We start from the raw sequence: 27,228 nt of genomic DNA, 5'->3' as shown, positions 1-27,228 counted from the left end.
TGTCTGCATTTAAATGGTTAAACTGTACATCTGCCAAAACCAATGTACAGAGTTATCTTTTCACTTTTCAGCTTCAACTGTAGTTCATCTGTGCTATTTTCTACATCAATCAGTTTAAAATATCTCCATTACAGATAGTGTTTAGTTAGGCATTTTGCTTTCCTGCCTGCCTTCAATTTTCTGTTTAGTTAGAACTGTTGCTGTTATCGCTGAATGTTGGGGTTTTAAAGAATAGCTGGAAGATGCTAATTTAAAGTGGAGGTGTGCATAGCAGGTTCTTATATTTCTTACTGTTTTTTTTTCCCATTACAACAGTTCTGGCTGCAGCTGCTTCTGTACAACCACTTGCAACACAGTGCTTCCAGCTTTCCAACATGTTTAATCCTCAAACGTAAGTGACTTATTGTTGTGTGTTTGTGTTTGGCGTTTGTTGTTGACTTTAACATCTGAGAAAGGAATCGGCATGTTGCCGAGGTTTTTGTGCTGGGTTTCAGGGTGGATTGTGTCTGAGTGATAACAATTTCATCTCTGTCCTGTTCTTCCTCCACTCCCTACAGTGAAGAAGAAGCTGGCTGGGATACAGAAATTAAAGATGATGTGATTGAGGAATGTAACAAACATGGAGGAGTTATCCACATCTATGTAGACAAAAACTCAGCTCAGGTATGCCTGGTTCCAGGGGAACACTGAGTAGGCTTTAGGAGTTCTGTTGCTTTGTAGTGGATAGAGGGAACACTACAAATACAATTTTTTTTTTTCCTAAACTGAATCTAAATTTCTTGAAGTTACTTTGCAGTTTTTGCAGAATGTAGGTGGTTCCCGATTGTTCTGAGTCACTGTGTGTCACCCGAATGCAGGTTATGAGAGCAGTTTTCTGGTGCTGCAGTCTGCTCTTAAAGATTGGCTGAGCTGAAGTTACTGTGGAAAAACAGGCTGAAGAGTAGTGACCTCTTTATTTCTGGCTTTTGCCTTTCCCATTAAGCTGTGCATTTCCTAAAGCCAGGGACTTCCAATTTCTTCTGTTTTTAGAGAATGCAGGCTTTAGCACAAAGCACACCCTGCTCCAGCAGACCTGAGGTGTGCAGTTAAACATGTGCCTAACCCTGTGCTCGGAAACAGCTGTGTTCACTAGTAATGTTAAGGTCTTGCAGTGGGAGTGCCTGGGGTTGTAACAGAGAGGAGGAGAAGGGCTACTGATGCAGACTTCATTACAGGTTAATGCCTGTTTGAGGGACTCTCGGCCTGCACCTTGAAAAGGCTGATATATTTTTCTTTTGTGTTCACTTTTACACAATTATCAGCCTGCTTATCTCTTCCCCTGCATTTCACCTCATAGAATATAAACTATGGAAGGTCTGTGAAGAGATCTGGCCTTCTTGAACTTCTCTTACATAGAATTCACAGCCCAAACTGAAGTATGGCTTTCAAATGCTCTTATAGTCAGAGTAACTTGTAACCACTGGAGTCTTGAAGTGTCCTGTTGTGTTCCATTCCATTGTGCGAGGCTGAAATCTATGCTACTGTCCCTGTCAGTGTTGCTTAGATGGGATTGTTTCGCCCTGGTAATGTGTGTGGTACTCACAGACCTTTTTTATCACTGCGCTACTCCTACAGAAGACTTGTCACCTGAAACTTTCATGTGGATTACTGAGAATGTTAGGTTAGAGATGAGCTGCAGTCTAGGTTATAGAACAACATCCAAACTTTCCTAGCATTTTGTAATTTGAAGATCACTACTGGGCCGATGGGTGGGAGAAACCTATCCCACAGTATATTAGTCTGTCATAGAAAACAAAGTGTCCTTTGACAGCTGGGATGGGGGCACCAACGACAAAAAAACCCCAACACACAAACCCCCAGAAACACAACAGCTCTCGACATACCTCACACAGGTTCTGAGCCCACGGAGCTGTGAATCAGGTTCATGTTAGGTGGATTTAAAAGAGAAAAACTGGAGGTCCTATATCGTGAGTTAGCTGTTTGTTCCATGAAATCCGTTTTGTCAGAGTAGTACAGCAATGACTCAGATACAAAATACCCACTGATATTTAAAAATACGGTATTTGAACATAAGTTCCCATTGTGCTGTTCTGTTTTCCAGCCTTAGGTTCTGGTCACATTACCTTTTTAAGTGTTTTCATCTCCCATAATTTTAGGGCTCTTTCCCAGCCAGCCAGGCTTCTAGGCTAAGGGCTGTTGGTAGTCAGCTGTGAAGATATGATTTGTGGTGGGTGAAAAGATTGCAGTCCCAGCTGAACACATGGTCTCATGTACCGTGCCAGTCTACACTGCGGTGTGTTAGGGAGAAGTAAAGCTTTATGTTGCTGTATTTCATTTCCAGGTTTAAGTAGCTTGGGTGCCTGTGCAGGGAGAGGCTGGGAACAAAACTGTGTGTGTTAATTGCATTGTGCCTTAAGCATCAGCCCCTGATCTCAAGTTTCCTTCCTGAGAAGGAATGGATTAGATCACAGTGGGAAGAGTTAGTACAGGCTGGCAAAGGCTGCCAAGGGGAAGGCTGGATTCTGTGTCTTAATATACTCTTTTCCTGTAAAACCTGTTTCAGCTAGAATCTGATCTGGTTCAAGAATTACTGGTGGTGTTCTATTTCTAAGCAGGCAGCCAGAAAAATGCATACACGTTACTGTGGGCATCTGTATGTCTTGCAGTTGTTGAGTGTGAATATTGCAGTACTCTGGATTAGGCTGGTTTAGTGCTTCATTTGCAGATGGAGAACTTCAGGTATCTCTGGCAAAGTTAAAAGATCAGTGTGTCATTCACGTTAGATGTTATCTTAGGCTCTTGCCCTGCTGTGATGGGTTTTTTTCCCTTCGTCTCAGTCCGTATTCAAGTAAAGACAGATGCTGAAGTTCATGGAGGAGAATTTTTACAGTACTAGTCTTCCCTGAAGTGCTGGACATCCTTCCTGCCCCTGGGAATGGGGAATGCTTAATGCCTTTGATTGCACACCTAATTAGGCACTTGTGCTGGAAGCTGGTGATTGACAGAACTTCATGGCTAGTGTGCAGCAGAGGTAGCTAAGCTCCTTGTCCTTTCCTGTCGTATGAATTTTGTAGTCAGGAGCCATTAGATACTCTTGAAGGGTCATTGTGAGCCAGTAAGCAATCCAGTACTTGTTGGTTTCAGACCAAGCTCACATTTGGGCTGTTTTGCAAAATCCTATTTAGCAAGTTTCATGCTGAGGTTACCGTTCCAGCGTGGTAGTGCAGGTCAGTAAAAAACTGCTAGCTATGCCGTTTTCCCCTGCTCATTCTGCATCATGGGTTGATACCAGTAGGAGTGTTGAGGGAGGTTTGCCTCCATCACCACCAGGTGAAGGCAGTTTCTTGAGAACAGTGTGGGGTATTTCTTAAGCTTCTGATGGACTGTAACACTTCTGTATTACAGGGCAACGTCTATGTCAAATGTCCTTCAATTGCTGCTGCCATCGCAGCTGTCAATGCGTTGCATGGGAGGTGGTTTGCAGGTGAGTGCGTTTCTCAGACCTGTATTTAGTCATTAATTACAGAAATTACCAAATACTCATTTTTTAATTTTCTTTTCTTTAAAATCTCCTGATTAGGTAAAATGATTACTGCAGCGTATGTACCTCTTCCAACATACCATAGCCTTTTCCCAGATTCCATGACTGCAACCCAACTACTGGTTCCTGTTCGACGATGAAGATGGATTTAGTCAGTTTTGTACATAGTTATTTTTTGGAGGAAGATTGAGTTATCTTTTATTTAGATAAAACTAAAGGAGAGGATTTAATGTCATTTTGTGTACACTTCCTGCTACCTTTAAAAATAAAACGAAGTAAGCAGAAATGCAGTGTGTTCATTCTCCCTAACTAGCATTTCCACTGTACACAAAGCTGTTGACTTCTTGTTCTGCTTTGTAATTCTTGTACATTTACTAAGGTGATCTGTAGGAACTGAGAAGTAGCTCATAGAAAACAAGTTCTCTGTAAAAGGCCGATGGGACATAATGACATTTTTAATGTTTCACAAGCCTTTCTTTTAATGCAGCAATTACATTTTACATTTCACTAAATGTAGGTGATCTGCTAAAGGTTAAGATCAGAGATAGACTTTATGAAGGGACATATTTAGTGTCTTGTACAAATGGAAAATTGAAAAAGCTGCTGAAAGCTGACTCCAGACAGCTGCTCAGCTGGCTTTGTGCTGAATAATTGGTAAGAATAGAAGGATTGGAGGGTTTATTTCTTGATGGTAACTTTTGATTAATGTATCTGTAAAAGTTTCTTTGTAAATACTGTGTGAGGTGTGTCTAAATTTCCAAACAAAACAATCTCTGCATTTCTGGATAAGTTTCTGTGTGTGCAGTGTGGCACAGTTGAAGGATTTCAGCCGAGTCTGAAAATCAGTAGGAAATACAGACACATGTTTTGTTCTGGTTGCATATAATCTTTGCTCTTTTTAAGCTCTGTGAGCTCTGAAATATATTTTTGGGTTACTTCAGTGTGTTTGACAAGACAGCTTGATATTTCTATCAAACAAAGACTTTCATATTGCAACAATCTTTGTAAGAACCACTCAAATAAAATTCTCTTAAAAAGGCCTTCATGAAGCTTTATTTATCTGCTCTCTTGATGTGGCTTAAGCAGTGTGTGCTGGAGACTGGAGGTGGGTCCTTTGAAAGAGTGGATGTTTGGAATACAGTGTCTACGGGAGAAAATGTGGGAGCTGGTTCCTGCTGTTCTGGACCCTTGGTGTTCTGCAGCTGAGTTGTTACGGCCTGTGGGTTTTCTCACTGCCTGGGCAGCTCCTGCCCCTTCTCATGCCAGAGAGAACTTCCCCCTGCCCACCTCTGCCCCCACCCTTCACACACAGTTATGAACTGTGGGGATGCAGGAGTAATTTCTGTTGGCTTTTATTTTGGTTTCTGTTGGGAAGCCCGCCCAAGTGGCATGCCCTCTTGGTAGCCCTTTCCTACCTCCCTGTCACTTGCAACCACTGGCTAACAGAGGCTGTGTTTGACAGAGGGAGTGTGTTCCACCCAGGTGGGTGAGAGTGGGCTGGTCAGGGGTGCTGCCAGTGTTCTGCGTGGAAGCTGCAGGTGCTGCTGTGCAGGGTGTGCATAGCTGGGGCTGAGCTGCAGCACTAGGAGTGACCCTTCAGCAGTCCAGGAGAGAGCTGGCGGAGGAAGCAGGATGGGGCAGCTGGAGGTGATACAACACCAAACACAGGAGGGCATCCTAGGCCTATGTCCCACAGCTGAGGAAAGCCAAGTAAAGCTGCCCTCAAGCTTTGCTTGGCCTTATTTTAGTTGCCACTATTAATCCACTGGTACTAGCTGGAGTAAAATGAGCTGTTCCAGAGAAGCTGGGTGGTTCCACTTGGTGGTGGCAGTTTCCCTCTCAGAGGTTACTGAGGTGCATGAGAGAAAGAGCAAGCTTTTAGTGGCAGATCTGTGAGTCTCCCTTAAAAACAGGAAACGGCACTTCTCAGTAAAGGCTATGTAGGTGCTTGTTCAGGCTCTGCTGCTGCTAACCTGTCCTACCTATCCTTAAACAGAACTACAGGTGGAACAAAGATAAACCTTGTTTCAAAAGGCAAATAACAGGAGGTTGCATACTGAGCTAATCATTTTGCAGTTCAACTCTAGGCAGTGCTGGTGAATGGTGGGGGTAACCTGTTTTCCCTGGGAGGCACTGAGCAACTTGTAGGCATGTTAAGGTTGTAGGCAAAGACTCTACGGGCAGAGCACTGTTTCTGTAGCCCCCTGAAGGGGGAAAGCTCCCTTCTCTTGCTGAGGGAATGAAAACACTGCACATTCCTGTCACTGGAGGCAGCTGCAACCACTGCCTGTGCCCTCCCCTACTTTGGAGGGGCTGTACAGCAGAGCACACCTCACCCACCACAGGTGTGAGGCTGTATCTGCTGGAGCTGTGCAGGCAGCAGGATGGATGAGCTGTGTCTGTCTTGGTAATACAGTAACCAGCAGTGGAGCTAGTCCTGAGGGGAGAGCTTTAGGAAAGGCATTGCTCAAGGTCTGGCAGGGAGGTTACATTACAGAATGCCAGGTTGGAAGGGACCTCAGGGATCATCTAGTCCAACCTTTCTAGGAAGAGCCCAGTCGAGACAAGATGGCCCAGCACCCTGTCCAGACGACTCTTAAAGGTGTCCAACGTGGCCAAGTCAACCACTTCCCTGGGGAGATTATTCCAGTGGTGACTGTCCTCAGTGTGAAAAATCTCCCTCTGGTGTCCTGTTGGTATCTCCCCAAGAGCAACTTGTGTCCATTCCCCCTTGTCCTCTCCATGTTAACACTTGATGCCGTTATCCAGATCACTTATAAAGATGTTGAATAACACTGGGCCCAGTATCAATCCCTGGGGGACTCCACTAGTGACAGGTTGCCAGTTTGAGAAAGAGCTATTTACCACCACCCTTTGGGTGCGGCCTGTCAGCCAGTTACCCACCCACTGCACAGACCGCTTGTCTAGGCTATAACACATCAATTTCTCCAGAAGGAGGCTGTGGGGGACCGTTTCAAAGGCCTTGGAGAAGTCCAGGTAGACAATGTCCACTGCCCACCCCATGTCAACTAGGCAAGTCACTTTGTCATAGAAGGCCACCAGGTTTGTCAAGCACGATCTGCCTTTAGTGAAGCTGTGTTGGCTTTTCCCAATCACGTGCTTCAATTGACTTGTGATGGCCCCCAGGAGGATTCGTTCCATAACTTTCCCAGGGATTGAAGTAAGGCTGATGGGCCTATAGTGACCCGGATCCTCCCTCAAGCCCTTTGTGTAGACAGGGGTAACATTTGCCTTCCTCCAGTCCTCTGGGACATCCCCCGTTCCCCACGACTTCTCAAAGATCATGGAGAGTGGCCTTGCGATGATGTCAGCCAGCTCTCTCAACACCCTCAGGTGGATGGCGTCAGGGCCCATAGATTTGTGGGGGTCAAGCTCCTGTAGTAATTCCTGTACTAACTCTTCCTTCACTGATGGTGGGTCGGTGTTTGGATCAATCGGCAATTTCATGCCCAAAGCCTGGGACCCGACAGTGCTGGTAAAGACAGAGGTGAAGAAGGTGTTGAGGACCTCTGCCTTTTCAGCATCGCTGGTGACAGACTCTCCTTTTCTCTTTAACAGTGGGCCTGTGTTTTCCTTCTGCTTATGGTTGACGTACCTGAAGAATCCTTTCTTGTTATTTTTGACATCTACAGCCAGTTTCAATTCGAGCTGGGCTTTTGCTTTTCTAACTGCATCTCTGCACCCTCTGGCAATGCCGTTGTAGGTCTTGGCGGATAATCCTCCACTTCTCCATCTCTGGTGTGCTGCCCTTTTGGATTTGAGTAGACCCAGGAGGTCATGGTTGAGCCAAGGGGGCCTCTTGCTCCGCTTACTTCCCTTTCCTTTGTAGGGGATAAATTGGCTTTATGCTTCCAATAGAGAGTTCTTGAAGAACTCCCAGCACTCGCTGGCTCCTTTGTCTTCCATGGAAGCCTCCCATCAAATCCCTCCCAGCTGAGCCCTGAGTGCACTGAAGTTTGCTCTTCTAAAATCCAGAACCCTTGTCTTAGAGCTGACCTTCAGCACAGTCATCTCCATGTCTGGTGTTGAAGTCATCCTTGTGATTCATCACAAAATACCTTCAGCCACCATGTCACAGGAGCCCTTTTCCATTTTCCAGCAATTCAACGATTTCCAGCCCTAGTAGCGTGGCTGTCCCTGTAGTTGTTCTGTGCTGCTCCTGCCTGCTTCCTGTGCCTGCGCACTCAGACCGGGTGGAAGAAGGTGCCCAAGCTGCTGTGGTTTGCCCTCACTTGCAGAAGGACTTGCCCAGGTCCTTCTGGGGTCCCTTGCACTCTGTGAGGGCCTTTGTTACCATGTTACCAGGAACTCAGAAATGGGGCCAGCTTCAACCCACCCATTTTTGGAAGAGGAGAGAAATTTGATAGTTGATGTGAATTAGCCAGAAAGTAACTCTCCCACACTAGGGAATGTGTGAATGCAGTGGAGCAGTTTCCCGTCAACACATGTGGAACACGAGCTGCCCGAGTATCAAAGGGAAAAGTGCGTGCCCTGTACTTACACCTGTGAAATAGGAATGTTAATATAGTACAAAGTATTATTAATCCCCATTGTCACAGGAGCAAGAGACAGGAAGAAAGTGGAAATTTGGTAAAAAGCACGCTTACAATCAGCAGAGCAAGGATGGTGCTTCACCATTTCAGGAAGAGCTCTCACTTCTAGGTATCTGAAGATTTTATTATGGTACAGAGGAGGAATGGCGGTACGGGGCATGCTGGGTTAAAACCCAAGCTCCAGGTTAGCAGCGGATTCCCATACCAATAGCCATGAATGTCCCAAACGTCCCACCACTTTGCATCATCGTTTTGCCAACTCCACCCATCAGCTCTCGTCCTCTCATGCCAATCCTGAGACAAAGAAAAACACAGGAATTATATAGAAGCTGAAGCCTGACAAGTACCAGACACGCAGCAGAAAACATCCAATACAACCAGCTAACGGTCACCTGAGCACCCAAATCAAACACCTCCTCTTCAGTCTAAGTTTAAGATGATAGTGCCTGTCTCCACAGGGAGGGGGGATGCAGTGCCCCATGCCTGAGCTATTGCAAACACACAGTGAGCTGTTCTTCAGGTCACTTGAGTGACCCTCACCAATGGCCCATGCGTATTCATCCCTGCAGTGGCACCGGCTGATGCTTTACCCTCCTGCTGCACCATAAGCAGGAACAGCTTCACCTCCTAGTGCCCCCAACACCCTTAATTTGGGGGAAAAAAAAACCATTGTGCTGTCCAAGTATTCGACTTGCCAGAGAATAAAGAGTCTGAGCTGTTGTACTACCATCTTGTCTGGCTGCAGTTGCAGTACTTTTAATACCACCAACTTAAAACCACTTTGTGACTGACTTCCTATCCGCCACTGACACTGTATTTTCAATATGAGAGAAACCTGAAAGGCCTCAAAGTGTCAGAAGCATTTCTGTCCTCCAGTTCCCATTTACCTGAGGTCAGACAGAAACAGAAATAATTGTTCCTTCTCAGGAAGCTCTTGTAATATTTGGCTTTTAAGCACTGCAGTGACTAAGAAATCTCATGCACTTGATTTTTAAAACATGGAGATTTTCCCTCAGAAATGGTAGAGCGAAGTAATGTAGCTGTGTCGTTCAAGTACAACAGAACCACGGTCACCACTTCTTCCAAATACCCTAAATCTGTATTCTCTGCTAGCATCGTACCATTTACAAATACTCTTCTGGATCTCAGCCAAAGCCAGCAGAGAGGGACATAAGAAAACTTTTTAAACTCAATCAGATTAGACTTTTCCTCCATTTAGGCTTAGTACCAAATCATTGGCCACATTTAATCATGGATTAAAAAGCCTCAAGCACAAAGAGTTCTGCAAAATACAAAAGCACTTATTTTAGTAATTCCTTTTCATGGATGATGTATGCCAGAACCAGTCAGTGAGCAGCGCATTTGGAGCAGGGAGCATTGTTTGTTTCCACGCCGGGGAGCACCAGGGGAAGGTGGAATATTATCCCTCTCTGATTCACAATGGGACTGTGCCAGTGCCAGCCAGAGCTCTGCCTGCACTCTTGCAATTGAGGCTTGGAGTCTGTATGGTACTTGCTGTCGTGCAGGGGTATGTGACACACAAAGCAACCACGATGCAGATACCTGAGAGCTTACAGAGCACTTCAGGAAGCTTTCGAGTGAGGAGAGGGCTGAACCTGTACCTGCACAGACAATTCATCCAGCTTCTCCTGGAGCTGATCTTCCAGAGCCTCAGCTGCCCAACATAGCCTCCCTCGCGAGCGGCAGGAAAAGGTCTGCGAAACTGCGACCTCCTCGTAGGCAGCTGACACAGAGGCAATGCCCCACCACCACCAGACTTTCCCACTTGAGGCCGGGGCTGACAGCAGGCTCTTGAACTGTGGCTAATTCAGAGCCACTGGCAAAATTTCTCCTATGTGACAACATGGGACCAGACCCACACCTCCCTTCCCAGGCCCAGAGCATTTCTCTCTGGCTATTGCTCTGTTATGACCAGCCCAGGAAACCATTTCCTCAGCATACCTGAGACAGGAAAACGTGCCAAACAGCGCCCCCGCTGCCATGCCCACTGCAAAGCCCATCATGAAGCCCATCTTTACTCTGTCAAAGCAGCTGGGCTGTGATTGCCCATACGGGCCCACGGTCACAGGCATCTAGAAAAGAGCACAAAACCCCACATGGACTTACTGCTTTGTCTGACACCCTTCCATAACCAAGCTGGGCTGGGGAGCAGCCCCGCGCACTTCAGAGCCCCTCTAAGCGTAGCGCTGGAGGCTCCGCAGGCTTTCGGACTTGTTTGCTCGCCTGTGAAGTAGGAAAAGGTGGGGAGGGAACGCCAGAGCCTTGATGGCGGCCGCGCTTCGCCCTCGGCGAAGGCTCCAAGGGCCGTTTTGGCGCCTCTCTGTGCCCTTCAGCTCCCGACAAGCCGCGCCCGGCACGGCCCCACCGCTGAGCCGCTCCTCCCGGGCAGCCCCCGCCTGCGCAGGCGGTGGAGCTGGGCCGCGAAGCCGCCCTCCGGGAGCCCGAGCCCGGGACGGGCGTCCCCCGCCTCCCCGCCGCAAGGCCTCGCACCCGCGCACTGGGGGCCTCGCAGCCTGCCCCTGCCTGGCCCCGCCGCCGCGGCGTGGCCCGGCCCGGTCCTACCGCACCTCGCTCCCCGCGTCGGCGCCGCGCCCTCCACCGCCGCCCGCTCCGGTCTCCGCTTCCGGCGCGCGCTGTGACGCGGCAGAAGGGGTGGGCAGCCGCCCCGCCCCGCCCCGCCCCGCCCCGCGCCGCGCCGCCGCCGCCATCGCCATGCTGCTCTGGCGGTTCCTGGCGGCTCCGCGGGTGGTCCCCGCCCCCCGGCGGCTCTCGGCGGCCCCGCCGGGACAGCGACCGCCACCGCCACCGGGTAAGGCCGCGGAGGGGGCGGCGGCGGGGCTCGAGGCGCCGGGGCCCGGCCGGCGGAGGGCGGTCCTGCCGCTCCCGCGGGGCCTGACGGCGGCTCGTCCGTTCCACCGCCACCCCCCCGCTCCCTCCCTCCCTCAGGGCGAAGCGGCGATGGAGGCTGGGCCCTGCGGCCGCTCTACATGGACGTCCAGGCTACCACGCCGCTGGTAAGGGCCGGGCCCGCTCCGCTCCTGCCGTTCGCCCCTCGGCCCCGACCCGCGGTTCTCCCCGAGAGTGGGAACCACGGGGGGAAGAGGAGGAATGGATGAACTCCGTGTCTGCTGCCCTTCCGGAGCCCCCGCGTGTGCCCCCGGGCGGCCGCGGTGTCGCGGCGCCGTGACTTGGGGCGCGGGGGGGGCCGGGGCTCCCCCGGAGGGTCTCTGTGCCCCGCCGAGCTCCGCCGCGGCAGCCTCAGCCCCGCGAGCCGCGGGCGCGCCGCAGGGCGGGAGGGTGGCGGTGCCGCCTGAGAGCCTCCCCCGGAACCTCTGGTGTTGCTTTGAGGGGCGGCCAGAAATTCATTTAACCGAAACACTTAACCTGTGTAATTTTTACTGACTTTTCAAGACCTTGTATTTCTTCTGCTCAGAAAATACCATTCTTCTGTGGTCGTCTAGGTGCAGGCTGAGGCTAAGTGCGAGGGCACAGAACATAATTGCTGGATGCGTGAATTTGCTGGAGGCTGGGTTGGGCATAACCTGTGATAATCTCAAGTTTTTGAGATCTGGCCTGAGCTAAACCTAGGCGCTGCAGAAGCAGTACTGCAGATGCTGGGGCAGAGAGACGGGGGTGTAGAGGGGACAGAGATGCTTTTCCTTTTCTTCCCCATGGCAAAGGCTGAGTGGTTTGTGTCCTGCAGGATCCCCGGGTCCTGGACAGCATGCTCCCGTACCTGACAGCCTACTACGGCAACCCCCACTCCAGGACTCACGCCTATGGCTGGGAGAGCGAGGCCGCCATGGAGAAGGCAAGACGGGTGCGTCCTTGGCTCTCCACAGTCACAGCGGTTTTCCTGCTGGCGAGGAGATTCAGTGTCAACAGAAAATCAAAAGCAACCCTGAAAGTGTTGTAGTTAGTCAGTTCTCTGTGCACTGGATTTAGCAGCTTCCCCTTTGCTTAGCTATACTTCAGCAGATTTATTGAAAGAAAAAATAGTGAGGTTGAAGCAATTGAAATCACAGAATCCCAGGTTGGAAGGGACCTCAGGGATCATCTAGTCCAACCTTTCTAGGAAGAGCCCAGTCGAGACAAGATGGCCCAGCACCCTGTCCAGACGACTCTTAAAGGTGTCCAACGTGGCCGAGCCAACCCCTTCCCTGGGGTGATTATTCCGGTGGTGACTGTCCTCAGTGTGAAAAATCTCCCTCTGGTGTCCTGTTGGTATCTCCCCAAGAGCAACTTGTGTCCATTCCCCCTTGTCCTTTCCATGGGACTCCGTGTAAAAGGGAGTCTCCATCTTCTGTGTAGCTACCCCTTAAGTACTGGTACATGGTGATGAGATCCCCACTGAGCCTCCTTTTCTCAAGGCTGAACAAACCCAGCTCTCCCAGCCTGTCCTTGTATGGCAGCTTCCCAGTCCTCTGATCATCTTGGTGGCCCTTCTCTGGACCCCTTCCAGCCTGGCCACATCCTTTTTGTATAGCGAGGACCAGAACTGGACACAGCACTCCAGGTGTGGCCTGACAAGCGCTGAGTAGAGCAGGATGATGACTTCTTTCTCTCTGCTGGCAATGCCCTTTTTGATGCAACCCAGCACCCTGTTGGCCTTCTTGGCCGCAGCAGCCACTGTTTGCTCATGTTGAGCTTTCTGTCCACCAGGACCCCCAGGTCCCTTTCCACAGAGCTGCCCTCCAGCCAGGTGGATCCCAGTCTGTGCTGGATTCCTGGATTATGTTTTCCCAGGTGCATGACCTTACAATTCTCCTTGTTGAACTTCATAAGCTTCTTGCTGGCCCGCTCTTCCAACCTCTCCAGATCTCCCTGCAGAACAGCTGTCCCTTCTGGAGTGTCTACTTCCCCACTCAACTTGGTGTCATCTGCAAACTTCATCAGGCTACACTTGATGCCGTTATCCAGATCACTTATAAAGATGTTGAATAACACTGGGCCCAGTATCAATCCCTGGGGGACTCCACTAGTGACAGGTTGCCAGTTTGAGAAAGAGCTATTTACCACCACCCTTTGGGTGCGGCCTGTCAGCCAGTTACCCACCCACTGCACAGACCGCTTGTCTAGGCTATAACACATCAATTTCTCCAGAAGGAGGCTGTGGGGGACCGTATCAAAGGCCTTGGAGAAGTCCAGGTAGACAATGTCCACTGCCCACCCCATGTCAACCAGGCAAGTCACTTTGTCATAGAAGGCCACCAGGTTTGTCAAGCACGATCTGCCTTTAGTGAAGCTGTGTTGGCTTTTCCCAATCACGTGCTTCAATTGACTTGTGATGGCCCCCAGGAGGATTCATTCCATAACTTTCCCAGGGATTGAAGTAAGGCTGATGGGCCTATAGTGACCCGGATCCTCCCTCGAGCCCTTTGTGTAGACAGGGCAGAAACCAATACTTCAGGCGAAGGTACCCCAGGATTTTTGGTTTCCTGAGGTCACAAGCATGGTGCTGCAGTAATTGGGCTAACTTCACATTTTATTATTCTCCTAATCTTAGGTATGGGTCTTTGTAATTTTTTTTGGAAGCAATATGTACTGGGTTTTTGTCTCATTAGCCTGTCATAAAAAAATGTAAAAGGTAATGCTTAATACTGCTACTGCTAATGACTACAGCTTCCTTACGTATTCGGTATTAATGCAGATATCGAGACTCTTGTACCTGTGCATAACGTTGTTAGATACTAGCTGTAATCCTGTCGATGCTCAAGGGGGTATCTGGACAACATTTTGCATGTGTTTTGCTATGGTGAATTCATTGCATTTTATCTCAACAAATCAAATTTGTATTTCTTTTTAAACAGCAAGTTGCAGACTTAATAGGAGCTGATTCAAGGGAAATTATATTTACCAGTGGTGCAACAGAATCAAATAATATGGCAATTAAGGTAAAAGGTTTATACTGATAGTTATTTATTATGTTAAAATTATGCTCTTAAGAACTCTATGCATCTTTCACACTTTGCTAATTAACAAGGGTTAATATGTTCGCCTAGTTAGCAAATGTTTGCATCCCTGGATTTGCCCCTTTTGGTATTCTGCTTTTGGTATTCTGTATTTTGGAGGAAGTGCTGGGATGTTTTGGTGCCCAGGATATGGTTCTGAGGACAGAGTACAATATTCAGCGTTTATCCTACATGTACCAAGTACAATCCTTCTACTTACATAACTAAAATATTTATTGTGAAATACAGTGGAGATGCTGACTACAAACTTTTTTTTGGCTAGGACTAGGTAGCGTTTTAGCCTTTAGTATGTGGTTGTTCAGAATTCTCATTCTATATGACTCCATTGCAAATGTTTTTTAAAAAGTATTTTTGTTAATTGTGACTGGAAGTTACATCAGTTAATGTTTTCACAGGCTTTTCAAAAAGTGAAATGCTTTGAAAAATGAGTGCTGGTGGAAATCCGTACTGTGATTTACATGTCAGTACCTTTTAGTTTAATGACTTTGGGGAAAACAGGGGAGACCCAAATTAATTATATCTAAATAGTAATTTCTTGTTTCCGATCATTTTGTGTAAAGCTTGCTTTCTTCAGTGGTCTAATGGCAATTTTCTTGTTAATGGATTGTGCCCGACAGGGTGTTGCAAGGTTCTATAAATCCAGAAAAAAGCATATCATTACTACGCAAACAGAGCACAAGTGTGTGTTGGATTCTTGCCGTTCCTTGGAGACAGAAGGTTTTCGGGTCACATATCTACCTGTTAAAAAAAATGGGCTCATAGATTTGAAGGTAAGTTGTTTACCGACTGAAAGAAAGTGAAAATAGGACCTTTTTGCTTAAAATTGGTGCTCAAAAGGACCTTGTGTCCTCTTGATGATAAAGAGGAAAGGATGATAGATATTGCAAGGTAGAGTGAGAGCCACAGTCATATCTCAGTTATGGTTGGAGAAGGATTTTCTGTTCTTCCTGGCACTCTGGACTTTCTCAACCGAAACATCCTCCTCTCATTGCACTGATCACCTGCAGTCATTCATGCCCATGTAGGTGGAGCTTTTGCATGCCCTGTGGAGAGCCCAGGACATGACTAGAGTGGAGCTGGCTTTTGTACAGTGGTGTGACCTTAGCTACTCAAGGCATCAGGTGCAGCAGTGACAGTACTCCTTTCTGATTGCTGTCAGTGAACTGACCCTTCTGGGTGTACTGGCCACAGTCCGGGGAGTTAGAAGTTGTATACACTTATTTCATTGCTTGTGTCCTGTAATACAGGACAGCATCAGTTTTATTTCTAGCCCTGCCATCTGACTTGGAGAGACGTATGTGTGTATGGGTAGAGGGATCAGGCCTGCAGGCACAGAAGTGTTAGTTACGTTCTCTGAGAACTTTGCTGGCAGACTGCTTTGTATGATGCTTTCTTGTATATTTTGCAGTTCCTTTATAGCAGCCTTACTTCGTCTAGGTGGGGCTTTAGCTATTTTGTGGGTGGTTAATTCATTAAAGAAAATAGTTCAGGGGAAGGTATGAGACACAGCAAAAGCCTCCTCTGACTTGTTTTAATCAAGTTGGGTGGCGCGGTGGATACCAGGGTTAGGATACGCAGAAATGCAATTGATCACATTCCTCTTCCTACAGGGATTTCATGTTCACGTGGATCAGGGCTCTCACCAGGACTGTTTGTCAGAACCCCAGGGGTTCCTCAGTAATGTGCGAGTTAGGGGAAATTGAAGTTGTGCACAGGAATCTTTCTTCTGCTGTTAGTCACAACTTCTGTCTGTTTGAATATTTCACCAGGAGTTGGAGGCTGCATTCCAGCCAGATACAAGTTTGGTTTCTGTAATGACTGTGAATAATGAAATAGGAGTAAAGCAGCCAATTCATGACATTGGTGAGTACGCCATGGCTTCCAGAGCCCAGCTGATGTATCTTCCGCTTCGTTTTATTTAATATTTTCATAGCCAAGTGCTATGATGCAAAAGGTTAGGTGTAGTATAGTTAAGGAATAAGTAATAATGCTGTCCCAAATGAAATTCAGTACTTCTACAGTGAGTATTGCAGCAGTTTTAGCCTTGTAGTACAGATCAGCTGCTGTGTTTCTAGTTTCGTTCTGAACTGTGCGATGGATGGAAAAATTGCACAGCATAATTGGCTAAATTGAGTTTACATACTCTAACGGTTTAATGAGCACTTCTAGTGTTTAGGAGAAATGTGCAGAATTCGGGGTGGGAGGGGATGGTGAGCACCACACTTAGACACCCCTTCCCTTCCAATATTGCCACATACAGTCATGAACCATTGGTTTGGAGGTCAAAAGACTGCTGAAGAGCCAGGTTTCTGAACAGGAGGAAGGGAGAGGGTGTACCAGGCTCTGATCAGGCTGGTGGAGGGACAGGGACCTCAAAGCAGTGTGGCAAAGTGGGTGAAAGGACAGCTGGAGAACTAAGGTCGTTGGAGCAGACAGGGTGGGCAGGTGGCCCGCACAGGCAGGTCCCTGGATTCTGCAGTGTTTCCTTGATGACGTTTCACATGACAGTGACAAAACACCCTTCCTGCCCCCTTCATATTTAAGATGTCCTTTCATGAGATGTTGGAGTTTTTAGGCTTTGCCTCTGCCCTGGAGTTTATAGCGCATGATTTTGGAGGTTTTTTTTTGCCCAGGCTGGGGCAGGCATCTTACCCTGTTGTGCAGCTGATTTACCTCTTGCTTAGCTGCTGCATTTGTTTTTTTTTTTCCTTTATTATGCTCAAAAGCAGCATTTTCCCTAAGGCTCTTCAGGCTATATTTGTTCATTGACAGGTAATTGAGCATCAGTGATTTGCTTATAGGTGTGAGGACTGTATTTTCCTCCTGTTTATGCTGGCACGGCCATTACTGTTGTCCCACACTTAAATGCCAGAGATACCTGGTACCAGGCTCTGGTTCCCACAGTAAGTTCTTGTAACACCTTTGAAACAGGTCTAATAGGCTGGGGCTGAGGCCTCGTGCCATTGGCGTAAGGCCCTGTTAGGCTGAGGCCTGTGGCCTGATGTTAGCATGAGCGGTGAAGTTCTTGCAGGACAGCTTCTCCTGTGGAAGATAATGCTGAGCCTGTTGTACAGAGGAGAGGTCTGGGGTGCAGCTCTACTAGGTGCGGATTCCATGGAAGATGTGGAGTTTTTTGATGACAAAAATAAATATTATTTAAGTTCGCTGCCCGTGAATGTTACATTGTTTTATTCCTTACTGTATTTTAGCTCTGGCTGCAAAGACATTGATTACAGGCTTGAGTGGCTTCAGGTGGGAGTAATCAGCCTGTGTGAGAACCAGTGCCAATTCTGAGAACATTTCTGAACCTGAGTATTGCAAAACTTGGAAATAGAGGACATGGCATAAAAATACATAAGTATAAACTTGAAAGTAAGGCTGGCTTGTGCTAGACTGGTGTTGAGAAGAAAAATAATGAAAAAAAAAATTAATTTTGTCCAGCTGTGGAGTCATCCCTGCGGGGAAACTTGGATGTCTAATGCAGCCATTTGTACTTAAACTTTGTAGGTGTGGGTTTGGAGACGATCTCACTTCTTAACAGCAGAAGGCTTTTCAACTTCTCAACTGAAGAAAAACACTGTAGTCTTGTCTGCTGATCTGCCTAAACCTGTGCCCATCTAGGCATCAGCTAGAATAGCTCCTGCACAGCTTTGGACACCTTACTGTCAAAGAAACATGACAGCACCTGTTTCTTCCTTTGTCACCTCAGAACTGGTCCCTGCTATGAACTGATGCTTTAGATTCATTGTTGGAATCATTGGAATCATAACGATAGGATGACATAATGTGGGGCTTTTTTGCTTTTGTGGTTTTATTGCAGGTGAGATCTGCCGCGCGCATAAGGTTTTCTTCCACACAGATGCTGCGCAAGCGGTTGGTAAAATTCCTGTGGATGTCAACGCCATGAAAATTGATCTAATGAGCATCAGTGGCCATAAAATTTATGGGCCCAAAGGTACTTACTGAAGTGCTTTTCTAGAGAATTGTTGTTTCCACGCCTACCTTAAGGTAACTACCCAAGGTATGAAGTCAAACCTGTCTGTGATACTGACTGTTATGTAAACTGTAGAAAACTGTTGTGAGACTGGTATTGGGCTGACTTTGGAGTAGTTCAGGCACTGCTGCCAGACTTAGAGCTGTGGTAAGTGGATCTTCAGTGCTGATGGGTTGTGAGGTGGCTTCACCAAAGGAAAAACACTATATTACAATGGTGACAGCATTAGGAGAAGTGGCTTTTCCGGAGTCATCTGCTTGGTGTGAAGCAGCACTGATGCTGAAATGGTTGAAATGAAATCACGGGGTTATAGGGCAAAGTTTAGACCCAAGTGTAATGAGGAGATCAAAAGGTAACTGGAAGGTTTAAATTCTTAGTGACTTTGGTTGTCTTCTACTTCCAGTGGCTTCTCCCCCCCAACCCCATTTGTGCATCTTTGAAGAATGGGGTTTAAAACCCGGCTATGGATTTTCTAGTTGACTTCCAAATAGCAGAAGTTCAGATATTATAACTGTTGCAGTCCATTTAGTTTGTAACACTGGATGTGGAAAGACAAATCAGGTTTGCTTTATGCTATGTGCTGTTCAGAAACAAAAGGTAAAGTTGTTATTTTTTTCAATGTGTCATCTTTTTCTGTACGAACTCTTCTGAGAGATGAAGACATATCTCTGGACGAGGACTAAGTTTTCAACCAATAACTTTGGGCAGGTGACAGACATAAATTTTCAAAACATTATGGCCAGAAGTGGCAACCATTCTTCCTGTGGTGACAGTCACTCCTTAGGTATGCTAAGGCACATGAAGACATGGAAATCAAGTTTCTAGGTGAGGAGACTAGAGAGTGAAATTGGCTGGTTGTCAAAACTGGCTCATCTAATCTGCCCATTGGAAACTGATGCCACTGATGAGTCTCCCTAATGAGAAGAAAGGGAGAGGACTCCTGGGACTGGTGCTGGCCTGGTAATCCAGGAAAAGGAGTTCTTCTAGAACTTTCAGTTGGAAGCCAGTAAGGGAACATCAGTGAATGAAATATCTGCAGTGCAAAAGGATGAAATCCAGCTGTGCACAGGACTTGCGAGAAGTAAGGGAAGTGCTGAGTCCTTAGGTAGCTGAAGCACACAGGGAGAAACTGAGCTTCTCCCGTGACTGAAGCTCTGGCAGCCTGAGTGAAGAGGACGTGAACAGTAGGAACAAAGACCATTTCCTAGAAAATACTGTGCTTCCATATGGGCTCAGTACATTTTTCTCCAAGGAGGAGATGTCCAAACACGTATGTGCTGTGGAAATAAGGAATGTTTCCTAACTTTGGGAGTCCCTTTTCATAATTTCAGAACTGTGGGTGTACACTCAAACAGCTTTCCTTGTTTTCAAGGGGTTGGCGCTATCTATGTTCGCCGTCGCCCACGTGTCAGGCTGGAACCCCTGCAAAGTGGGGGGGGACAGGAGAGAGGACTGCGGTCTGGGACTGTGCCCACCCCTTTAGCAGTGGGCCTGGGGGCGGCATGTGAAGTGGCACAGCAAGAGATGGAGGTATGTGAGAAAAGATACTTCTCCTGGATTCCAGAAATAATGTAACAGGGCCAGTTAGGTCTTAGATTCCTTAGATCTTGTGTCCATGTGCCCAAATTAAATTTGATTCTGATGTTGTAACACGAAGTAAATACTCTGAGATCTTCAGTGATGTTTTGGGGTAATTGGAAGTTGATTTTCAGCTTTCTTAAGTTCCTTTTTCTTGAAGTGGTTTGAATCATGGTTTTCTACAACAGGTTTACAGTCAGAGTTTTAGTGAAATACAGCTTTAAGTGCTTGTACTCATCTCCTCATTCTGCACACAGTATTATGTGTGGTCTTTACTCTGCCCTAGTGAGGCCACATCTGCAGTGCTGTGTCCAGTTTTGAGCCCCCCAGTTTAAGAAGGACAGGGAACTGCTCGAGCAAATCCAGCAGAGAGCTGCCAAGGTGATCAGGGGACTGGAGCATCTCCCTTGTGAGGAAAGGCTGGGAGACGTGGGTTTGTTCAGCCTGGAGAAGAGAAGACTGAGGGGGGATTTTATAAATACTTATAAATATCTAAAGGCCGGGTGTCAGGAGAATGGGACTGGACTCTTTCCAGTGGTGCCCAATGCCAGGCCAAGGGGCCACGGGCACAAGCTGGAACACAGGAAGTTCCACCTGAACATGAGGACAAACCCCTTCCCTGTGCAGGTGCCAGAGCAGGGGCACAGGCTGCCCAGAGAGGCTGTGGGGTCCCTTCCCTGGGGACATTCACACCCTGCCTGGGCACGGTCCTGTGCCCCCTGCTCTGGGTGTGCCTGCTCAAGCAGTGGGTTGTAGAAGATGATCTGCAGAGGTACCTTCCAACCCCTGCCATTCTGTGACTCTGATTAGCAGCATCTCTGAAATGAAATAAATCACGTTTATGTAATGTACATTTAAAAAATAAGACTTGCTAGTCCATTATCGTACCTATTCAATGTATATAAATTAAAGTTTACTGCAGCTTTGCAACTAAGAATATTTTTTTCCTGGCTTGGACAGTAAAGTTTATTTGGCAGGTCTGGTGTCTCAGCCTCTGTGTGCTGCTAGATCTGTTGTGGGCACCAATGTGTTCCTTATAGCTGGAACTTTCATGTAGTGCCAGTGGGATGTGTAAGCCAGATATCTGTACAAGTAGGGCCAAGCTTCTTCCTGGGACACAGGCAGAGATCCACCGTCTGAGCTGGAGGGTTGGAGAAGCCTTGTTACAGGCTGGAGAGCCTGCAGAGCCTGAATTCTGCATGAGGCTCAGATCTGGATTCTCCTCCTTGCCTGGCAGAGTTTTGGCATTTCTAAACCAAGTAATATTTGAGATAGCTTTGTTTTCTTCTAAAGCTTTTTCAAGCATGTAAACAAGCATGAATTGCATGTGTGCATCTGGCTGTTTCTGTGCATTGGAGCTGATACCATACCTTTCTGCTTTTTTAGAGAAGGTGACCTAATTTTTTTAGTCTAGAACAAGACAGCACGTGTAGGCAGTCTTCATTGCATAGGTACGTTGTGTGAACACTGAGTTCATGGTAATTTGTGAGAGATTTTTGGGAAATAAGGGGCACTTACCATAATAGATGCCCTTTCTTGTGTCACAAAACATGTCGTCTTATGCATTACCTAACTTTTCTTTAAACAAAAAGAACTAGGTGCTTTTATGAAAGCTACTTTGGCAGCTTATATATATAGATCTTTCTGAATGGTTTGGTGTATTTTTGAAGGCTGAGCTAGCTACAACCAAACTGTGATTCTCTTAAAACAGTCTCTAGAGTAGGCAAAGTTTGACAGTTTCTTTTTTAAGTTTCAGATGTGTTCTTTACCTAGTCTAACCAAACCCAGCTACTTCAGTCTGCTCATGGCTGGTGACACAAAGCAGTTTGAGTGAAGTCAAAGTGTACACTGTTTACTATTTTGGTCTCTTTTCTGGTTTCTTTGCTAGTATGACCATAAGCGAATCTCACAACTGGCAGAACGACTGGTTACAAAAATAATGAATGAAGTTCCTGATGTGGTCATGAATGGAGATAGAGAGCAACGCTATCCAGGTAACGTTACCAAAATGAGCCCATTAGAACCATCTGGCTCCTCAGTGTTAATGGCCATGACTGAATAATGCACTGTAGCTATGCATTGTGCAAGTACTGCCATGTGGGGTAGGATTTGCCCTAGATTTCAGCTGATGGGAGGTTTTTTTTCCTATTTCATTTATTTGTATGTAGGATGCATCAATTTGTCTTTTGCGTATGTGGAAGGGGAGAGTCTTCTGATGGCTCTGAAAGATGTGGCTCTGTCTTCAGGAAGGTAGGTGGAATGTGTGGGAAGGACAGCAATGTATTTTGGAGAGAAAATAACATCTGCTAATGGAGGTACAAACTAAGGAGTGGTCTCGTCTGTGCCCCGTGTTTGTGTATTCGGGTAATGAGTCAGCCTGGCGTTGATTGCATTCTAAGATGGTGTTTCTCTGTAGTGGCAGATTTCAAATGAAGGTCAAATCTACTCATCCTGAAAGAAAAAAAAAAAAACAAAAAACCCACAACCAAAAAACCCAAACAAAAACCAGAAAAAACAACCTAGAAATTCCTAGCTGCCAGCCTTGCAGACTGGTTGCCTGTGATCTGTGTAGCCTTGGCTTGTAACTGCCGGTTACCAGCATTTGAGCAGCTTCTGTACTTCAGCAGGATTTCACGCAAGTGGCTGATCATCACTAGAACCTAACATGGCTGGACAAATATGTAGATTAAATTAGGTCATAGTACCTATGTTAATGCAAAAGCAGAAACAAAATTGAATACACTTTTATGGAGCTCTGTTGACTCTGCAGAAGTGATGAGGAATGTTTCTGTTACTAAGACAAACTTGATGCTTATGATGAAGTTAATGGAGTGTAAAGGTGCCCTCCTTACCTTTGAGAATGAAACGGTCAGCGTATCTTAATTAGAAATGTGTTGGCACTATGAAGAGGAAGAACAAGTCTCCACATGACTGTCTCTGAAGCCAAGTGCTTCTGTAATTTGAAAAAGCTCTTCTGAGGCTCTGCTTTGCGCACCTGTTTGTGCTGCACGTTGCTACCTGCAAAAAGTTGAGTAATGACATGTAACCAGTTTCGCCTACTGCTTCAGGATAGAAGTTGTCTCTACTGACAACTATAACTAGATCATCTTGCTCTGGATTCCTCTGTGCACTTTTTTTCATTTATTTGTTCTGCTGTCAAACAGCAGCTTATGAAGTTTTTTTTTCTTTTTTAATGTTCCTGTTGGTATGTTGCATTCTCTGGCTAGTTTTGTCTTGGCTCCTTTGTCTTTTTTCATGGCCTTCACTTCAGCTACCTCTTAGTCTGCATTCCCGCTGCATCTGTTGGGCATTGTGTTTATCCTTACTGCATTATCTGCGTTCTCTCTTCTTACCTCATGCTCGTAACTTACTACCCTCACTCCCCTCTGATGCCCACCCCTTCCACCCTTTTTCTTCAGCAGCAGAAATACCACGCTTCTTGCTTGTATTCATTGGTGGTTTCTAAGAGGCTGGGGAAGCTGATACAGGTTGTTGTGAAGAGTCATAGTATTATTAAACGTCTGGAAGTGACCTGTTCTTTGTTGGAGGGGATTAGTGAAGTGTTGCTTGAGTGTAGCATCTGCACATGAACTAAAGTTTGAACTTTGCTTGCCTTCCCTTTCCCCAGTGCTTGCACGTCAGCTTCTCTGGAGCCGTCCTATGTTTTGCGGGCAATCGGAACAGATGAAGACTTGGCTCACTCATCTATAAGGTGCGTGGAGTGGTCTTCCCTAACACTTCCAAATATTTTTATTTTCTGCTAAAAGTAGGCGGTGGATTTGTTCCGCTCCTCCATACGCCCGTTACTTTAGTCCTTAATGGTTTCCTTTTGGTTTAGGTTTGGCATTGGTCGTTTCACTACAGAGGAAGAAGTAGATTATACTGTGCAGAAGTGCATACAGCACGTTAAGAGGCTGAGGGAAATGAGGTGAGCCATCTTGTTGAACACAGATTTCTCAGTATGATAATCATTTGAAGAGTTGGATTTAGTTTAAAATAATTGTTTGCTTCAAAAAGCTGGTGGTGTCTCTGTAGTGTTGCCACAGTAGATCGTGGGCCAAATCTTAATAGTAGTGACAAATTTTTAAGGAAAAAAAAATGATAACAAACCTTCTCCCAGATCCTGCCTTTGCCGGGGAAAGAATATGAGTTAGGGCAAGCACGTAGGGCAGTACCTAGAAGTTTCTAAGCAAGAGCCGGTATTGCTGAGTTTATGTATTGATAAGTTGTTTTAACTGGGTGAAACTGAAAGACTCCTGATTCATCTGGACATCTCTGAGAGACACAAGTACTTTCTGCCTCAAGGGGGAAATGAGGTGGAGCACCTGCCCTCTCACCTCTTGTATTTTGGGCTGAGGATGTAGTTGAGGACTGATTGTCTGAAGCTCACTGACCTCCAGAAGGGGAAGACAGGTGGATAGGTATCTCTTAATTCCTTGTGTAGTTGATGAAATTTTCTGCTTATTGTTGATGTTGTCCTGTGCATTTTAAATCGCCCTCACTTTTTTCCTTTCTTTACAGCCCCCTCTGGGAAATGGTGCAGGATGGAATTGACCTCAAAAGCATTAAATGGACTCAGCACTGAGAAGACATCGCTATCTATGGACTAGATGTGGATGTGGATTAAAATGCATTGTCTGTACATTCCTGAACAAATTATGCAGCACTTCTGTTTTTTGACAATTGGAATTTGACTAGAAAACTACCCTTTCTGATCACAAAGTCTAAGAAGCCAAAAATGAAACTAGTCTTTATCCTGAATAAAGGCAGGATGATGTAACACCCATTGTATTTATATTGACACATACAGAATTTTATGCTAAAACTTAATTTATTTGGAAATGTATTTTCTAATAAGAAAATTAAATCCCTGTTACACCGGGGCCGGTGGAATCCTGGCGAGGGGTTGTTGCTTCTCAATGTAAAACATGTCGTAGAGGTATTCTGTTTGCAGCACAGACCTATTGCCAGGCCTCCCGTTCTTTCTGTTAGTGGCGGGCATCCTGCGACAGCAGCTGGTTTTCTGCTGCTCAAATGCATTGTACTGCAAGAATATTGTACTTCAGATAGGAAGCTTGGCATTTCTGGAGGAAAAGCATGTGTCACTGTGGCTATGTGCCTTCACAGTTAAGTTGTACATGCAGTTAACGGGGTTTTTTTCTGAAACTGTATTTTTGGCTCTTTTTCCTTGGTTTTACCTTTTTTTGGGTGATGCTTGTACAGACCAGTGTGCATTAATCCATAACATCCCTTGGCATTGCAGTTTGACGCAGTGATGATGCACTTTGCTGTCCCCTCCATTGTGCTTTTTCCATGCAATTTTTTTCTAAGTAAGGAAATAAAACTTGAATAACTGGGTGAGGGGGTGGGCAGAATGTGTGAGCTTCAGCTGCAGTACCAGTTTAGCTGGAACTTGAGTGGTAGAGGTGGTGGGGAGAGCAGTTAAAGTGCAATGTCTTAATGCAGTTTGGGTTTTTTGTTTTGTTGTGGTTTTTTCTCCCTTTGTGATGAGTCCTTAGCTGTTACTCAGGGTTTGCCTGTGGGCCCTTGGCCTCTGTCACTTCAGGGAGTCTTGCCCATTTGAGCCTGGATGTTTTGTCTGGAGATAGGAACATGCGGCTCTGGATTTTTGTCTGCGTGACAGACTGTACTTCTGTCTATCTAGAGACTTGCATGGGAATCCATTCCCTGCAAATTCTGGGGGAAAGCATCTGTTAGAAAGGGTTTGATAGGACTAATCCATATCAGCATTTCTCCTTTCTTACCATTGTTGATCTTTCCAGTAGGAAACTTAACCCCGTATTACACAGTGCCTTTGTTTCAGCTGCATAAGTAGACAGCTCTCAAATTAGTTTTGTTGACTCATGGATGCTGTATTAGCTGCTGAATTTAATATACTCTATAGACAGTACATCTTCAGTCCCGGATGGTATCTACCTTGAGGACGAGCCACGCGATGCAAAAGCTGAAGCTAAGTCTCACAAAGGTGAATTGTGTCACGGAAGCTTGTTCTTTTTCTTTTGTAACCAAGGACAGATTTGGTTTGTAATGCAAAGCTAATCCTCAGTTGTTCTATTTGAAATTACTAGCTTTAGCAGTTTCAATATTGTAGGGCTGGCACCTTCTATTTCATCACAACATTTTTAAAACTACCGTATGCATAAGTAGGTTTTAGAGGTGGTGGTACAGACTGTGTTTTATCCTTGGGCCATACATGTTTTCTGGATTAAGCATGTGATAAAACTTTCCCAGCATGTTTTAGAACTGTATGTTTGTGTTTCATGGATGATTAAAAAAAATATAGATAAGACTTAAACTTGGCTACTTTCAATCTTTTTGGATCCACCTTTCTGGCTGAACTATGCAGTGCAATCAGTAAGTTGCTAAATTGCAGCCTTTTATTAGAGAACACAGATATTTCTGTGGACACTCTTAAAAGCTCTTTGTCATCGAGTAAACACTTGACCTTTAATGAGCCATTCCTCTCAAACTCAGTGCCTGATCTGAGCTAGTTTGTTTTTTGTTTATTTTTTTAAACTCAAATAGCTTAAATTGTGATTATTTTGAGAAGAGAGAATCCCAAATCTTGAAGATTCTGAGCACCTCTTATGTGCTGAGATTTAAAATACAAATTCTACATGTAAAGGTTTGGGCAGCTCACTCACACTGTTAGGAAATGTTTGTTTGAAAATGCTTACAGGACAAGATGAGGAAGAATGTATAGAGGAGATACTTTTCCCCATGACAGGAAGAAGTAATGCCAAGGATGAATCCCTAGTTGTAGATAACTGAATGCAGTTAAAGCTTTTCACATGGGGAAGTAAATTTCTTTGGGAAGAGAATATTTACAAATGGAACTGCCTGAAACTCAGAAGTGAGGGAGCTGGGGGGGGAGGGGTGGGTTTGTTTGTGATTAATTGGAGCCACCTGCAGGGCATTGAATTAATAATACGAGGTGAGGATACCAGGAAGGTAGGGGGTTAGTGTCACAGTTTTGCAAGTGTAATAAAAATTGAACCAGTGTGACAAACAGGAATAAAATAAACTTCCAGTAGTACAAGGTGGTTAGGTAATACACAAGGGGAGCAAAAATCCTCCGTGATGGATTTCAGTGTTTCTAAATGCTGACAGAGCATATCGCCTAACTATAAAAATTATTGAATATGTCTTTAGGAAGGATAATACAGAATTAGACAGTTACCTGTTCTGGGCATGAGGAGATGGAGAAGAGATCAGTTAACAGATTTGTTGGCAATGCTATAAAGCCAGCCATAAACTTATTGGGGATTGTTTAAAATGATAAATTAACATAAACACTTGCTCCCAACAAAATACTGCCTCTTATCTTTGATCTTGTCTGCCTGAAGGATCAGCTTGCTGTTCTCTGTATGTCTGTCTGGTGTGACTTCAGTCATGGTTCAACTGTTTTCAGTCAAATTGTTTCTGTTAACAACATGTATGCCCTGTGCCTTGAAATGAAACAGGTTCCCAAAGCTGAGTTCCAAAAAGTTGCATCTAGGAGCTCTTCTCAACTAAACACAGTTTTGA

The 27,228-nt window shown here is 45.9% G+C and overlaps 3 protein-coding genes across 9 annotated transcripts in view; 2 read left to right on the top strand and 1 right to left on the bottom strand.

Moving 5' to 3' along the window:
• Positions 1–4,581, top strand: part of RBM39 (RNA binding motif protein 39) — a 31,952-nt gene extending 27,371 nt beyond the window's left edge. For all 7 annotated transcript variants that reach the window (XM_075108472.1, XM_075108473.1, XM_075108470.1 and 4 more), the window contains 4 exons: positions 316–391; positions 558–663; positions 3,406–3,484; positions 3,581–4,581. In XM_075108472.1, coding sequence (XP_074964573.1) covers positions 316–391; positions 558–663; positions 3,406–3,484; positions 3,581–3,681 — 362 coding nt within the window. In that variant the 3' untranslated portion in view covers positions 3,682–4,581. The remainder of the gene's footprint in view (positions 1–315; positions 392–557; positions 664–3,405; positions 3,485–3,580) is intronic.
• A 3,637-nt stretch (positions 4,582–8,218) lies between these two features.
• ROMO1 (reactive oxygen species modulator 1) lies at positions 8,219–10,848 on the bottom strand. The gene is made up of 3 exons (XM_075108477.1): positions 10,704–10,848; positions 10,078–10,208; positions 8,219–8,409 (listed from the first exon to the last, which is right to left on the bottom strand). Exons 1-3 carry the CDS (start codon positions 10,842–10,844, stop codon positions 8,301–8,303), a joined length of 381 nt encoding a protein of 126 aa, XP_074964578.1. The 5' UTR covers positions 10,845–10,848; the 3' UTR covers positions 8,219–8,300.
• NFS1 (NFS1 cysteine desulfurase) lies at positions 10,829–25,996 on the top strand. The gene is made up of 13 exons (XM_075108468.1): positions 10,829–10,945; positions 11,083–11,150; positions 11,840–11,956; positions 13,947–14,030; positions 14,726–14,878; positions 15,878–15,971; positions 17,929–18,063; positions 19,475–19,632; positions 21,569–21,674; positions 21,849–21,930; positions 23,309–23,392; positions 23,519–23,608; positions 24,202–25,996. The coding sequence occupies exons 1-13, from the start codon at positions 10,849–10,851 to the stop codon at positions 24,263–24,265; spliced, it is 1,332 nt and encodes a 443-aa protein (XP_074964569.1). The 5' UTR covers positions 10,829–10,848; the 3' UTR covers positions 24,266–25,996.
• Positions 25,997–27,228: the final 1,232 nt, after the last annotated feature.

Source organism: Phalacrocorax aristotelis, chromosome 13 (genome assembly GCF_949628215.1).
Source record: "Phalacrocorax aristotelis chromosome 13, bGulAri2.1, whole genome shotgun sequence".
Taxonomy (NCBI): Eukaryota; Metazoa; Chordata; class Aves; order Suliformes; family Phalacrocoracidae; genus Phalacrocorax; species Phalacrocorax aristotelis.
This window is presented reverse-complemented; position numbering and strand designations above follow the sequence as displayed.

Coding starts and splice junctions, on each gene's coding strand:
- ROMO1 (XM_075108477.1), bottom strand. CDS start 10,844: ATGGCGGCGGCGGCGCGGCGCGGGGCGGGGCGGGGCGGGGCGGGGCGG. Junction 10,209..10,703: donor GCGCCGACGCGGGGAGCGAG/GTGCGGTAGGAC, acceptor GCTCTTTTCTAG/ATGCCTGTGACCGTGGGCCC. Junction 8,410..10,077: donor GGCACGTTTTCCTGTCTCAG/GTATGCTGAGGA, acceptor TCTTTGTCTCAG/GATTGGCATGAGAGGACGAG.
- NFS1 (XM_075108468.1), top strand. CDS start 10,849: ATGCTGCTCTGGCGGTTCCTGGCGGCTCCGCGGGTGGTCCCCGCCCCC. Junction 11,151..11,839: donor TCCAGGCTACCACGCCGCTG/GTAAGGGCCGGG, acceptor TGTGTCCTGCAG/GATCCCCGGGTCCTGGACAG. Junction 19,633..21,568: donor TGGCACAGCAAGAGATGGAG/GTATGTGAGAAA, acceptor TTTCTTTGCTAG/TATGACCATAAGCGAATCTC.